The 16,384-nt window shown below is 40.1% G+C and overlaps 1 protein-coding gene across 1 annotated transcript in view; it reads left to right on the plus strand.

Annotated features, from left to right (window-relative positions):
• The window catches only part of mino (glycerol-3-phosphate acyltransferase mino), a 53,985-nt gene extending 45,764 nt beyond the window's left edge, over positions 1–8,221 (plus strand). Inside the window, exons 11-17 of the mRNA XM_090115434.1 lie at positions 157–355; positions 1,140–1,324; positions 1,943–2,078; positions 2,442–2,635; positions 3,411–3,547; positions 3,893–4,038; positions 5,030–8,221. Coding sequence (XP_089971560.1) covers positions 157–355; positions 1,140–1,324; positions 1,943–2,078; positions 2,442–2,635; positions 3,411–3,547; positions 3,893–4,038; positions 5,030–5,226 — 1,194 coding nt within the window. The 3' untranslated portion in view covers positions 5,227–8,221. The remainder of the gene's footprint in view (positions 1–156; positions 356–1,139; positions 1,325–1,942; positions 2,079–2,441; positions 2,636–3,410; positions 3,548–3,892; positions 4,039–5,029) is intronic.
• Positions 8,222–16,384: the final 8,163 nt, after the last annotated feature.

Here is a 16,384-nt window from a genome sequence, read left to right on the forward strand (position 1 = left end):
TTATTTTTAAAGGAAAGCTTCTTCAAAACTTATTATAAAGTACATTAAAAAAAATTGACCTTGAAACACTTGCGAACCAATACGCTCATTAAGTTTTTTGTACCATTAACAAAACACCCTGTATGCATAGTGATAAATATATTTTTTCATTTCCAGGAACTAGTGACATCATTCCAACGGTATATTCACCTGAAATCTCCCCCAGAAAGGCCATTATCCTCTCCCAGCGATGACCAAAACGAAGACCTCGATAGACGCATCCTGTATAACCATAGTCATAGTAGTTTCTATGGAGCGGATGTTAGTGCAGACCATAAGATGATGGTCGAGGCTATTGGGCGCCATCTTGTTTATGGTATGTCATTTATTTATTTCTTGATACATTTGTTTATCGATTGCGCACTAGTTGATAAAAACCAAACGATGTAAGTTTTGCAGGGCGTTAACGTAAAGTCAGATTGAAATAATTTCTCGTAAATGTTAAGAATTGTTAAAAGTTAAAACGTAACATCATTGTTATGTCATAAAGCTACATAAAAATTAATAAATGCCATTTTTAGACGCCTCCAATATGTTTCTAATTTAATTGTGACACCATTACAAGATTGTGTCTAGGGAATAGCTGTCAGTGTCATAGTGATCATCTTTCGCCGTGCCGACTATACGAAAAATTGTCCGTCTGTCAAGTGAACAGACAGGCATAATTTAGTTGTTGTTATTCTCACGCTTCCATTTCAATATTATTATTTTTGGAACGAAGTTTCTTATCGCGTGGTGCGAAAGTGGGCTAGACGGAATTAAGACCAAAAGTTGTATCGACACATTTTGCTATAGTTGTAAGCCGTGCTGCGTGTCTTTTCGGGTGTCCCTCGACACCTCTTAAGTGATTTTTTTTTTGTTGGTAGTGGCCCTGCCTTCCAAGCCAGAGGTCGTGGGTTCGATTCCCACCCGAGGCAAATATTTGGATCCGATCGTGCCGTGTGTGACAATTGTCCTGAAAATATTAGTTATATGACATGGGGACGTTGAAGAAGAAAGCGTATAAATTCCTGAAAGGCCAACAAATCGCTCGTAAAGTCTCCGACAATGCGAACTCATGCTCTTTTGTTGGTGATTACATAAAAAAAAAATTATTACAGACGCGTCCCAATCGACGGCTCTAATGTGCACCAACGTGGTAGCATACGTGCTGCTAGCGGAGCAGCGCGCGGGCTGCTCGCTGCGGCAGCTGGAGCGCTGCGTGGAGCAGCGCGCGCAGCGGCTGGCGGCGGGCGGCCGCGACCTGGGGTACGCGGGCCGCACGCCCGCCGTGCTAAGACATGCGGTGCGTATGTATAGTGGGCTAGAAGATGGATAATTAGGGGAAAAGAGAGAAAAAAAAAACTACATCACTATAAGATTACAACTAACATTATTTACAAGGAATACGCAACTTATCGGACGGTGTTCTTTAGCAACAATGTTGAACCAGCAAATACGCCAGAAACTCCAACACAATATTTTCGGAGTTTCTGATGCTTGGGAGTTGGGACATCTACTACAGAATTGATTACATTTAAACAATGTGCTAATTAAGAAATTAATTATTTATTATTTTTGTGGTGTATTCCTTCATTCTTACTAGCACAACCAATCACCACGCGCTATTAAGCGCCCGCCGCGTCCTATTGGACGTTAATGTGACATATGTCACTATTGTCGTAAGACAGTTTTTTCTATTTTATAAAAAAAAAGACGGGTTGCACTTCGGGAGTGCCGGCAGAAGTGAAAACTTGATTATTAACGTTGAGCATGTTTCATATCCATCCGTCTTAAGCTTTTTCGATCAAGTCACGTGTCCTGACGCGAGTTTAAGATTTTATACCCAACGCCGCTAAAGAAGTTTTCACTTCAAAAATCACTTTGTCTAAAGTTAATTTATAAATATGTTTCCACATTCCAGCTGGACATGCTCGGGCGCGGCGTAGTGCGTCGCTGGAACGGCCGCGTGCGAGTGCAGCCCGGCGTGGCGGCCGCGCTCGAACTGAGCTACTACGCGAACTCGGTGGTCGCGCACTACGCGGCGCCCGCTATTGTTGGTGAGTGCGCGTTCGATATTTGAATTTGTCGTTTTTTTTTGTAGGTGACCAGTTTGTTTCTTTTTTTGTGAAGCTGTCAAGTGTTAGTGACCAGTTTGTCTTTTTTATGCTTCTTTTTTTATTGTGAAGTTAAGTGTAAGCGGCCAGTTTTGTCCGCTATATTCGTTTGTTCGATTTTTAAATTGCTTTTGATTGCGTTTGTAGCATTGTGGGGATCAAATGCAATGTGAATCAGTTTCATGACTGCCTAGTTTATCAAACACCCTGTATACAACAGCGTTATTACGTGTGTGGCTATCGTATTGTAAGTTTATCAGTTTGCCAATTTAAATTTTGTGTAATTTTTTTGTATGTACTTTCCAGCGACGGCACTAGAGAGTATACTCTGCGAGCCGGGCGCGGACCAGGAGCTAGTACGGCACAGCGAGCTGATGGAGCGAGCACTGCAGCTGTGCGGCGTGCTCGGGCACGAGTTCATCCTGTGCGCGCCGTGCCAGCGGCACAGCGAGCGGCTGCTGGACGACATCGCGCGCACCGACCTGCTGCAGCCCGTGCAGGTGTGTGTGTGACTGTACGAGATAGTCCCGTACGAATTCATACCGTACCAGTAAATCCCGTACGAAATAATACCGTACGAATTAATCAGGTACGTGTTAATCCAGTACAATATAGTCCCGTACGAATTAATCCCGTACGAGTTAATCCCGTACAAGATAGTCCCGTACGAACTAATCATGTATGTGTCAATCCCGTACGAATGAGTCCCGTACGAATTAGTCCCGTACCAGTTAATCCCGTACAAGATAGTCCCGTACGAATTAATCCTGTACGAGTGAATTCCGTACGAATTAATCCTGTACGAGTGAATTCCGTACGAAATAATCCCGTATGAATTAGTTCCGTACGATTAATCCCGTACGAGTTCATCCTGAACGAAATATTCTGTGCGAGACATCGTGTACGAATTCATCCTGTACGAGACATCCTGTATGAGTTCATTCCGTACGAGTTCATCCTGCACGAGTTCATCCTGTACGAGTAAATCCTGTACGACTTCATCCTATACCAGTTCATCGTGCGCAACTGTGTAGATGTACCTGTGCAGTTTTCTGTGCGACTGTGCAACAAGTATATTATGCAAATGTGTACGACCATGATGACCAGGACACACAACAATACACATTACAAATAAGTACGAGGTATGTATAAAAAAATAAAGTAAAATAAAATAATAATAATACCATCAAATTAATGTGTAATTAGTCGCTATTACAACCACTTTATTTCCCAAAATATTAATATATTTAACACGCATCTTTTTGTGTTTTACAGAATCAAAACGTATTAGAGGAGCAAAGGTGGTCACAGCGTTTCGCGAAGAGTTTAGAAGACGACGAGGACGAACAGCCGGACCCCACAAGGAATATGAAGTATAGGATTAATAAGAAACCGGAGGCCATTGCTGAGAGGTAAAGTACTTTTTTATATTAAAGATGATAATTAAATTCCTTATGCTAAGATCCGGCTCGAAGGACCACTAAATGTAGGAATAGTGGTCCTTCGAGCCGGATTTTAAGCTCTATGTTCTTTTTAAAGTGTGATTAACTTTATTATTGAAGCACGATTGAGGTATATAGCAATTAAGGATAAATACATACAACCAATTTCACTATATAAATTTGATTGTTTGTTTGTCACGATTTAATTTTTCATATTCATACCGAGGAATATGTTTTGCAATATATTTTTCTTCTACAGTTGTATTTTGCTTCGAACTTCTACATAACATAAACTAAAAACATTTTTTTTTCCAGACGTAGACTACTGCTAACACTCAGGCCGTTGATGGAAGCATATTCAGCGACCTGCAAATGCTTAAAAACCGCATCGCAAAAGGAAATAGTAACTAACACGCTGGACAGACTAACTGAAGAGTTTACGCAGAATAGAATGTTATATGGTAAGTTTAATAAGATAAACTATGGAGGAAATATTAATTTTTTAAGGGGGAAGGTTAAAATTATAATAAAGGGGGTAATCTTATATATAAAAATGAATCGCAAAATGCGTTGGTAAGCGCATAACTTGAGAACGGCTGAACCGATTTCGATAATTCTTTTTTTATTATATTCCTTGAAGTACGAGGGTGGTTCTTATATAGAGAAAACGTAAATATTATGTACCACGGGCGAAGCCGGGGCAGACCGCTAGTAATATATAAAAATGTGAAGCAATTTCCATGTGAACATGATTTTTTTTTCTTTTGTCATTTCTTTGTATAATACAGATATTTTTTTTTGTAAAATAAAAAAAAAATCCAATGCCAAATGTTACATAGGTCCTTCAAAGTACTTTAACTTTGTGTAGGATTTTTTCTATAGGACTGTTTGGAAACATGAATCAATAATAATGTAACTGCTATAGTCTGAAACTTTACTTAAGGGCCCTTAGTAGGTGAAAACGGAAAAATGGACTGATTTCTATGAGCTATAATTGAAAATATTGAGGTTTTTTCGCACTGAAATTTCTAATATGTATTACAGAACGTATGTGTGATGGGATGACTGTTTCCAAAACACGATTGGAAAAATTTTGCTCGATAAAAAAAAATCCTGAAGTTACCTCTAAAATATCATATAAATTCTCATTACAACTGTAATTTACGATAATAATTCGTATAAAATCACAAATACATAGGTATTTACCTTCTCGATTTCGTGACTGTTTTAGATTTATAAAATACGAAATATTTTCATTCACTTTTTGATAAAAATGTGAATGGCGCTTACGATTTTCAGTTTCGAGCACGTTGATTCCATACTAAACGCGGACCCCCTCACCGCTTACCTCAGGCCCGAATAGCTGAATTTTCGCTGACCGCCTAACCCCCCTTAAATCTCACCAACATGTCAATAAACTTTTTTTTTACTTTTAAATCAATTAATTTACAGGCGAAGCTGTATCAACAGACGCGATACGCAACTGCCTCCGGTTGCTCCGCCAATGGGGAGTAATAGACATGCACACAGACAACAAAATTAGGAAAATAACACTAGTGCCGCCCTACGACGACGAGCAACGTTTACAAGAAGTGTGCAATAACATACATATGTTTAACATGGACTCTCCTCTATTGGAGAAAAAGTGAAATATAGTACTGTAGTGTGAAGTGATTGTTACTATTAAAAACCTTATTTAAACGGCACTTTAGTTTAAGTGTAGAAATATAGTGAATGCATAGATTTTTCAACCTTTTTTTGTGATTTTGGTAAAGGTGCAAGAAACAACTAAACTCACAATAATGCTCAAAATTGTCCACAGCAAAACTCTGCTTACGTGTGCATTAGGCATAGTTTTATAAGGAATGTATACAATAGACTTTGAACATTACTGCTACGAAATAAGATGCTAATTTCAATGAATGTTTTATACAAATCTCATTTTTAACGACCTTTTAACAGATTATGAATCTAGTTGTTTTTAGTATAATAAAAGCATGTAATGCTTAATAAATAAATAAATAATGCAAAATTTAAGTTTAAGTGTATCATAAGTTACACTTAAAATTGAGTGCCGTTTAAAAATTCGGTTTATAGAGACCAAAAATAATGTTAGCTAGTGTTTAAATCTTTCATACTGTTTGGAAGAGGTTCTGTTATTAAAAAAAAACATTTTTTTTACACAAAAATACGTACAATTTGTCATTTTTCCCAAAAATTGACGATACAAAAATAATTTGTCAAATATGTGTGTGGTAAAAAAAAGAGAAAGGTTTTTTTGAACGGCTGGTTCGTAAGAAATAATTAAATGGATGTCGTTGTATGTGTGTTTATTGAAATGTGCCTTGGAGTAGCTACTTTTTTTATTTTTAATCTTTAAAGGCTGCACTAGAATTGTAAGCTTGACAAGTAGGTATGAACAGTAGTTTAGGTAGTTTCCCTGAATATTCTGTTGTTTTTTTTTTATTTTTGTCTGGAAAATAGAACTCATAAACGAGTATATATGTTTTAGATAATATTATGTTCAATGAAACTTCAACCGATTTTAATACCAAATAATTGGTCATGCATGTTTGTCAAACTTATAATGTGTGTAGGTATTTCACTGTATTTTTTTGTTACTATAGTTACGGTTGTATGGTTTTAGAGTACATAATACATAAACTATATCATTTTGATGCTATCTGGCTGTGAAGGAATGTGCGAAAGGGACAGAGCTATGCTGAAGTCGATAAATCTGAAAGAGAGGACCGCGTATAGTCGATATTTGAAATATTTTAAACTATGGTTATTGGTACTAGGTTTAAGTTCTTTACCGTTCAAAATTAACTATTAGATAGTTCAAACTGTGGTTGCTATAACAAATTAAACTGTCTTACCACAAAAACTTTATACAGGATTTAACTTCAAGCGCGGGTTCTCCTTAATCTGGTTTTGTCGTATTTCACATAGACAACTATTAAAGTGACAAATCCCTGGTTTAAAGTTAGACTGTGTTTAAATTGTTTTGTAGTAAGACCAAAAATGTTCTAATGAAAAAGTACAATTGTGTACAAATTTGAACATAGATGGCGCTGTTATAAAAATTATTAGCTGTATAAACTAGAATTTTAATTTTTGTAGTGTTACAGTTTTATGTGCTTATATTCATAAATAAATATAATAAAAAAGGAGATAAAGATTGTACAAGAAAGAAAAATACATAATTTTAATATTACCACGCATTTTGAGTTATTTTTTTTTACTTGTGTTGTAATAATTGCATGCTTGATTTTGTACCATTTTATTTGATGGCTGTGAGTAAACTAAATGTGTATTATATTTGAAAATATCGATTTACTAATACTCGCGTTAATTCCTTCATATGTTTGTCACAGCTGAATTGTCACAGATAAAAAATCTTATTTTATGTCAAAATGACAGTAATTTCGGGAAGGGCCATGGACAAAGAGGAGATAGTGTTAAGTAACAGACAATGGCGATTTAATAATAAATATTAACATATATTCCCGCATTGGTTTTCTTTCAATCCGAAAGTATATAGCAACAGTAAGAAAAAGTGAAACTTCTTTAGGCGCGTTGAGAGTAAAATTTCAATGTCGCGTCATGGCAATACCACATGACACATCATGGAGTAAGGCCACGATTTTGGTATCTTTGAACCTTGCCAAAGAAGTTTCACTTTTGACACGTGTGCTCGGCACACATTTTTATTTTTTTGTTACAAGAGCTCCTATTATATTGTCTTCTTTTCATATTATGCGGTGTTTAGTATTATGTGGTGGCGGACAGTCGTCTTTATTGTGTAATATACAATGTATTACATAAACATGAAAAAGTTCAATATATCGTCAAATTTTCATGAAAATATTGTTATATTGACTTCTTTATTTTAAATATTTTTTTGCAAATAAGACGACGAAGGTTTCAGATCATTATCAATATTTTTTGTTCCTATCATATTTTTAAGACTGTCAAGACCTTTCAACAAACTGATTTGTTCGTGAATGATACTTTTATAAGTATTATTATTGAGAATTGTTATATTTTTAACTGTGTTTATATTCGAAGTATTGATTTCTTAAATATCATTCATGAAATTACGTAACTGTTTGATATATTTTCACATACTGCGTTAGACTACTCTGGGGGTGTTGTTTATTTCTAAACGAAACCATTTTTGTTATAAAAAAAGTTTTGGTGATATTGGGACAATGTCAATTGTATATAAGGGTCGGTACATATACGATTGTTTGAGATATTTTGACGTGATAACGTTTTTAAAATCGTTTTAGTCGGGTGACATGTTCAGAAACTTGTGTCACACCAAAACCTCACGAGCGCGATCGCAGGTATAACGAGAGAGAGACGGACCGATCTCCCGTCTCATCTCGAGCGCTGTCACCAATAAGACGTTATCACGTAAACATCTCGATCGTAAACCTACTTTACAAACAAATAATTTTTAAGGCATTTTAAGTTGTACTGATGTAACTGTGTGTTTGGGCCCTTATATCGCCTTAAGGTAATTTCAATAAATACTATGTAACATAGGAAGCTATTTATGTATATAGATATTTTTTATATACGAGGGAAGATGTGGATTGTGTAAGAACAAATACTGAAATAAATACTTTACAAATATGTTTTGTCTTTTTTTTTGTACACCTGAAATTCTTAACTCTAACTAGATTGGTTAATCATGAATGAGGAAATCAAATGGATGATGACATAATTATTATATGGGGCCGTTCAAGTATTACGTGAGCAGATTTCTTACCATTTTTTACCCCCCCGCCCCCCTTGTCATCAAAAGTAAGCAAAGCACTTACCCCCTCCCCCTATGCTTACGTAAACATTTTTAGTAGTAAATGTTTTATTTAAATTGTTATTTTTAAAATAGGAAAATTCATGAAAATATTAGGTTTAACTGATACACATAGAGTAAATGACAAAAAAATATAATCAGAAAATATAAAGAACATAACTAACATAAAGAATATTTCCGGGACAGTTTTTGGCATAACTTGGATTTGTCTATATGATATGACATTCTAATAAGATATTTAAAATATTTAAATAATTAAAACGTTAAACTTTGGCTAATTGCATCAACATAAACACAAATGATAACTTTCAATGCTTACAATACGTTTAGAATCCAAACAAAACAATACTGATAGATGCGCACTTGCAGCCGGCCGGCACGAGAGTGAATTATTAGACAAGTGAATAGCGCACGGTAATTTCCCTAATGCGCGGTAATTCCCCTAATCAGTTCTCAAAGCGAGTGCCTTTTCGGGAATCCCCGAAAAAACTTAAATAACTAACGATGACGTAATCATCATCTAGACCCCCCCACCCCCCATGTCATCCAAAATAAGCAAAACAGAGACCCCCCCCCCCTTGGTGCTTACGTAATACTTGAACGGCCCCTATCTAAACCATTCTTGAATCCACCTGAAGACACCAGAAATTTCATTAAAATCGGTTTTTGATTTTACGAGTAGTTGGCGTAGATAATACTATAAAATATTATAAGATGATGATTTTGGAACGAAGGGTAGGTAGCTAAGAGGCTAGGCGAGCGTCACGAAAAACCTCAAGGCCTTCGACCGCTACGCACTATAGCAAAAGTGCAAAGGCGAAGGAGAAGTACATCCCGTACGAGATATTCCCGTACGAATACATCCCGTACGAATTAACCTTGTACGAGTACATCGCGTACGAGTTAATCCCGTACGAAATCATACTGCACGAGTACATCCCGTACGAGTACATCCCTTACTAGTTCATCCTGTACGACTACATGTTATTTTAGTATAACATCCCTAGGTATATGACCTGTTTTGTTTCTATTTGCTCAGAAAATTCAAATTCACTCGAATAAATTCGGCTATTCAACAACAGAGGGCGTTAATTTTCGATAGATATAACTTTGAACCTCAATACATAGTACAACAAATGTGACAACAAACAACAAGGTTGAAATTTGTGTCACTCTACATTAAAGACATTAATTTGAGCATAATGCTAATCTAGGTATTCGGTGTTCGGTGTTCGCTGTTCGCTGTTCGCTGTTCGCTGTTCGCTGTTCGCTGTTCGCTGTTCGCTGTTCGCTGTTCGCTGTTCGCTGTTCGCTGTTCGCTGTTCGCTGTTCGCTGTTCGCTGTTCGCTGTTCGCTGTTCGCTGTTCGCTGTTCGCTGTTCGCTGTTCGCTGTTCGCTGTTCGCTGTTCGCTGTTCGCTGTTCGCTGTTCGCTGTTCGCTGTTCGCTGTTCGCTTTTCGCTGTTCGCTGTTCGCTGTTCGCTGTTCGCTGTTCGCTGTTCGCTGTTCGCTGTTCGCTGTTCTTTTGTGAATTGAATTTGAATTTGGATTTGGATTTGGATTTGGATTTGGATTTGGATTTGGATCGGTGTTCGGTGTTCGGTGTTCGCTGTTCGCTGTTCGCTGTTCGCTGTTCGCTGTTCGCTGTTCGCTGTTCGCTGTTCGCTGTTCGCTGTTCGCTGTTCGCTGTTCGCTGTTCGCTGTTCGCTGTTCGCTGTTCGCTGTTCGCTGATCGCTGTTCTTTTGTGAATTGAATTTGAATTTGGATTTGGATTTGGATTTGGATTTGGATTTGGATTTGGATTTGAATTTGAATTTGTGTTCGCTGTTCGGTGTTCGCTGTTCGCTGTTCGCTGTTCGCTGTTCGCTGTTCGCTGTTCGCTGTTCGCTGTTCGCTGTTCGCTGTTCGCTGTTCGCTGTTCGCTGTTCGCTGTTCGCTGTTCGCTGTTCGCTGTTCGCTGTTCGCTGTTCTTTTGTGAATTGAATTTGAATTTGGATTTGGATTTGGATTTGGATTTGGATTTAGAGTTAGAGTTAGAGTTAGAGTTAGAGTTAGAGTTAGAGTTAGAGTTAGAGTTAGAGTTAGAGCTAGAGTTAGAGTTAGAGTAAGAGTGTTCGGTGTTCGGTGTTCGGTGTTCGGTGTTCGCTGTTCGCTGTTCGCTGTTCGCAGTTCGCTGTTCGCTGTTCGCTGTTCGCTGTTCGCTGTTCACTGTTCGCTGTTCGCTGTTCGCTGTTCGCTGTTCGCTGTTCGCTGTTCTTTTGTGAATTGAATTTGAATTTGGATTTGGATTTGGATTTGGATTTGAATTTGAATTTGAATTTGAGAGTTTATGTTTGTGTTCTTTTTTTTTTATTTTTTTATTTTATTTTATTTGCAACACAAACACATATATAACAATAATATATATGTGTTTGTGTTGCAATATATATACAATCGCTTACACATAAATAAAGAGTTATCAATATACTAACTTATAGATAACAGGTAATTTAAAAAAGGGAAATGGTATAAAAACTACAAGAGACAAATTTCTAATCTATTGAAGGACTTGCGACAGCAAAGTAAGTGCAGGTCCACACTGCGAGCCTAGCGCGGATGCGACGGCGGGCGCGAAATATCAAACGTATGAAACGCGCCTTTGCGTCCACATTGAAATGACTATGGCGGAAGCCTAGTGCGACGGTAATGAGCGAGCCAGCGCGCGTAGTTTTCAAACTCTCCTATCCGCGCGTTCTGGCCACACTACGGGCCTAGTCAGCAAGCGACCCAATGCGCGGACGGCGGGGGTATCAAACCCGTTCGGTCTTGTCGCTCGACTTCTTATATTATATCCTTTATTGTTTTTCGTAAAATAGCGGTAAATACTTAATTGTTGAAGTGAAACTTCTTTATTTATAAGTGCGATTCAATCTAAAACACTTATATACACCACAGTAATTTTGTAGGGTATAATCTCAATTCTTCATATAAGATTCACCCGTTATTCCTCTGTTTTATTTATTTGTACAACTTCTATAATGATCTCATCTCAAAATCGGACTGTCCAGTAAAAATAGCAAATCGTCCAAAGTTTGCAACACCCGAAAAACGTCGAACCGCTACTTGAGCTCGCGCGTCGGTGTGGCCACCGCGAGCGCCCGCTCGTCGCGCCCGCCTAGGCCGACGCCACCGCGCATTCAGTGTGGACGCACACTAAGGTTTTCAAATAGGCATTTCCGAAATCTAATAGGTTTACTCCCGATAATGTCAAGATCTGATATTTTCTCACACAACTTATTGTAATTTGTGCAGATTCTGTTTAGAGTGCTATAATAGCTTTTAGTTTGACCCAATAGTTCAAAAGATATGAGGGAAAATGTAAACCCTTGATTTTGTGAAAAATTATTTGCCATCACGCACTGCGTTGATACGGCATGTTTACAGTAATAGCGATGGGAAACACTGTAAAATAAAACATCGATATCGATATAAATCAATTTTGTATATTTCAGTCTGTTTGTTAACAGATAACGAGATCGTTAACAGATAGAGTACTATCAGGAAATTGTTCAGTAACTTTTGTTTTAATTTGTTCAGTAACTTTTGTTTTAATGTTTTATATTATTTTCACAACTGTCATCACATTTTTGCATTTATGCTACGAAATAAAAGAAAGTAAAAAAACTAAAGCCTCTAAGGTATCATTGTCATTTAAAAAAACTCAAAAGAAAAGTGCTTCGGTCCTGGTGCATCACTATGCGAGACTGACACGCGGCGCGCTCGCAGTACAGTGCGGCATGAGGTGCTTGTCCATGGCAAAATATTTGACATGCCGCACACAAAAGAAACGGTTTCTTTTCTATGCGTTGTGTCCAATATTTTGCCATACGATTTTTAAACGAAATTGGATTTGGATTTGGATCGGTGTTCGCTGTTTGCTGTTCGGTGTTCGGTATTCGGTGTTCGGTGTTCGCTGTTCGCTGTTCGCTGTTCGCTGTTCGCTGTTCGCTGTTCGCTGTTCGCTGTTCGCTGTTCGCTGTTCGCTGTTCGCTGTTCGCTGTTCGATGTTCGCTGTTCGCTGTTCGCTGTTCGCTGTTCGCTGTTCGCTGTTCGCTGTTCGCTGTTCGCTGTTCGCTGTTCGCTGTTCGCTGTTCGCTGTTCGCTGTTCGCTGTTCGCTGTTCGCTGTTCGCTGTTCGCTGTTCGCTGTTCACTGTTCGCTGTTCGCTGTTCCTGTTTGAGAATTGAATTTGAATTTGAATTTGGATTTGGATTTGGATTTGGATTTAGAGTTAGAGTTAGAGTTAGAGTTAGAGTTAGAGTTAGAGTTAGAGTTAGAGTAAGAGTGTTCGGTGTTCGGTGTTCGGTGTTTGGTGTTCGGTGTTCGCTGTTCGCTGTTCGCTGTTCGCTGTTCGCTGTTCGCTGTTCGCTGTTCGCTGTTCGCTGTTCGCTGTTCGCTGTTCGCTGTTCGCTGTTCGCTGTTCACTGTTCGCTGTTCGCTGTTCGCTGTTCACTGTTCGCTGTTCGCTGTTCCTGTTTGAGAATTGAATTTGAATTTGAATTTGGATTTGGATTTGGATTTGGATTTAGAGTTAGAGTTAGAGTTAGAGTTAGAGTTAGAGTTAGAGTTAGAGTAAGAGTGTTCGGTGTTCGGTGTTCGGTGTTCGGTGTTCGCTGTTCGCTGTTCGCTGTTCGCTGTTCGCTGTTCGCTGTTCGCTGTTCGCTGTTCGCTGTTCGCTGTTCGCTGTTCGCTGTTCGCTGTTCGCTGTTCGCTGTTCGCTGTTCTTTTGTGAATTGAATTTGAATTTGGATTTGGATTTGGATTTGGATTTGAATTTGAATTTGAGAGTTTATGTTTGTGTTCGTGTTCGTGTTCGTGTTTGTGAATTGAATTTGGATGGATGGATTTGGATTTGGATCGGTGTTCGGTGTTCGGTTTTCGCTGTTCGCTGTTCGCTGTTCGCTGTTCGCTGTTCGCTGTTCGCTGTTCGCTGTTCGCTGTTCGCTGTTCGCTGTTCGCTGTTCGCTGTTCGCTGTTCGCTGTTCGCTGTTCGCTGTTCGCTGTTCGCTGTTCGCTGTTCGCTGTTCGCTGTTCGCTGTTCGCTGTTCGCTGTTCGCTGTTCGCTGTTCGCTGTTCGCTGTTCGCTGTTCGCTGTTCGCTGTTCACTGTTCGAATTTGAATTTGGATTTGGATTTGGATTTGGATTTGGATCGGTGTTCGGTGTTCGGTGTTCGGTGTTAGGTGTTCGGTGTTCGGTGTTCGCTGTTCGCTTTTCGCTGTTCGCTGTTCGCTGTTCGCTGTTCGCTGTTCGCTGTTCGCTGTTCGCTGTTCGCTGTTCGCTGTTCGCTGTTCGCTGTTCGCTGTTCGCTGTTCGCTGTTCGCTGTTCGCTGTTCGCTGTTCGCTGTTCGCTGTTCGCTGTTCGCTGTTCGCTGTTCGCTGTTCGCTGTTCGCTGTTCGCTGTTCGCTGTTCGCTGCTCGCTGTTCGCTGTTCGCTGTTCGCTGTTCGCTGTTCGCTGTTCACTGTTCGCTGTTCGCTGTTCGCTGTTCGCTGTTCGCTGTTCACTGTTCGCTGTTCGCTGTTCCTGTTTGAGAATTGAATTTGAATTTGAATTTGGATTTGGATTTGGATTTGGATTTAGAGTTAGAGTTAGAGTTAGAGTTAGAGTTAGAGTTAGAGTTAGAGTTAGAGTTTGAGTTAGAGTTTGAGTTAGAGTTTGAGTTAGAGTTAGAGTTAGAGTTAGAGTAAGAGTGTTCGGTGTTCGGTGTTCGGTGTTTGGTGTTCGCTGTTCGCTGTTCGCTGTTCGCTGTTCGCTGTTCGCTGTTCGCTGTTCGCTGTTCGCTGTTCGCTGTTCGCTGTTCGCTGTTCGCTGTTCGCTGTTCGCTGTTCGCTGTTCGCTGTTCGCTGTTCGCTGTTTGCTGTTCGCTGTTCACTGTTCGCTGTTCACTGTTCGCTGTTCGCTGTTCCTGTTTGAGAATTGAATTTGAATTTGAATTTGGATTTGGATTTGGATTTAGAGTTAGAGTTAGAGTTAGAGTTAGAGTTAGAGTTAGAGTTAGAGTAAGAGTGTTCGGTGTTCGGTGTTCGGTGTTCGGTGTTCGCTGTTCGCTGTTCGCTGTTCGCTGTTCGCTGTTCGCTGTTCGCTGTTCGCTGTTCGCTGTTCTTTTGTGAATTGAATTTGAATTTGGATTTGGATTTGGATTTGGATTTGGATTTGAATTTGAATTTGAGAGTTTATGTTTGTGTTCGTGTTCGTGTTCGTGTTTGTGAATTGAATTTGAATTTGAATTTGGATTTGGATTTGGATTTGGATCGGTGTTCGGTGTTCGGTGTTCGGTGTTAGGTGTTCGGTGTTCGGTGTTCGGTGTTTGGTGTTCGGTGTTCGCTGTTCGCTGTTCGCTGTTCGCTGTTCGCTGTTCGCTGTTCGCTGTTCGCTGTTCGCTGTTCGCTGTTCGCTGTTCGCTGTTCGCTGTTCGCTGTTCGCTGTTCGCTGTTCGCTGTTCGCTGTTCGCTGTTCGCTGTTCGCTGTTCGCTGTTCGCTGTTCGCTGTTCACTGTTCGCTGTTCGCTGTTCGCTGTTCGCTGTTCGCTGTTCACTGTTCGCTGTTCGCTGTTCCTGTTTGAGAATTGAATTTGAATTTGAATTTGGATTTGGATTTGGATTTGGATTTGGATTTAGAGTTAGAGTTAGAGTTAGAGTTAGAGTTTGAGTTTGAGTTAGAGTTAGAGTTAGAGTAAGAGTTAGAGTAAGAGTGTTCGGTGTTCGGTGTTCGGTGTTTGGTGTTCGCTGTTCGCTGTTCGCTGTTCGCTGTTCGCTGTTCGCTGTTCGCTGTTCGCTGTTCGCTGTTCGCTGTTCGCTGTTCGCTGTTCGCTGTTCGCTGTTCGCTGTTCGCTGTTCGCTGTTCGCTGTTCGCTGTTCGCTGTTCGCTGTTCGCTGTTCGCTGTTCGCTGTTCGCTGTTCGCTGTTCGCTGTTCGCTGTTCGCTGTTCGCTGTTCGCTGTTCGCTGTTCGCTGTTCGCTGTTCGCTGTTCGCTGTTCGCTGTTCGCTGTTCGCTGTTCGCTGTTCGCTGTTCGCTGTTCGCTGTTCGCTGTTCGCTGTTCGCTGTTCGCTGTTCGCTGTTCGCTGTTCGCTGTTCGCTGTTCGCTGTTCGCTGTTCGCTGTTCGCTGTTCGCTGTTCGCTGTTCGCTGTTCGCTGTTCGCTGTTCGCTGTTCACTGTTCGCTGTTCGCTGTTCCTGTTTGAGAATTGAATTTGAATTTGAATTTGGATTTGGATTTGGATTTAGAGTTAGAGTTAGAGTTAGAGTAAGAGTAAGAATGTTCGGTGTTCGGTGTTCGGTGTTCAGTGTTCGCTGTTCGCTGTTCGCTGTTCGCTGTTCGCTGTTCGCTGTTCGCTGTTCGCTGTTCGCTGTTCGCTGTTCGCTGTTCGCTGTTCGCTGTTCGCTGTTCGCTGTTCGCTGTTCTTTTGTGAATTGAATTTGAATTTGGATTTGGATTTGGATTTGGATTTGAATTTGAATTTGAGAGTTTATGTTTGTGTTCGTGTTCGTGTTCGTGTTTGTGAATTGAATTTGAATTTGAATTTGGATTTGGATTTGGATTTGGATTTGGATCGGTGTTCGGTGTTCGGTGTTCGGTGTTCGGTGTTAGGTGTTCGGTGTTCGGTGTTCGCTGTTCGCTTTTCGCTGTTCGCTGTTCGCTGTTCGCTGTTCGCTGTTCGCTGTTCGCTGTTCGCTGTTCGCTGTTCGCTGTTCGCTGTTCGCTGTTCGCTGTTCGCTGTTCGCTGTTCGCTGTTCGCTGTTCGCTGTTCGCTGTTCGCTGTTCGCTGTTCGCTGTTCGCTGTTCGCTGTTCACTGTTCGCTGTTCGCTGTTCGCTGTTCGCTGTTCGCTGTTCACTGTTCGCTGTTCGCTGTTCCTGTTTGAGAATTGAATTTGAATTTGAATTTGGATTTGGATTTGGATTTGGATTTGGATTTAGAGTTAGAGTTAGAGTTAGAGTTAGAGT

Source organism: Colias eurytheme, chromosome 23, assembly GCF_061535395.1.
Source record: "Colias eurytheme isolate Ceu_HAF_F1 chromosome 23, ilColEury1 Martin Lab GWU primary, whole genome shotgun sequence".
NCBI classification, from domain to species: Eukaryota; Metazoa; Arthropoda; class Insecta; order Lepidoptera; family Pieridae; genus Colias; species Colias eurytheme.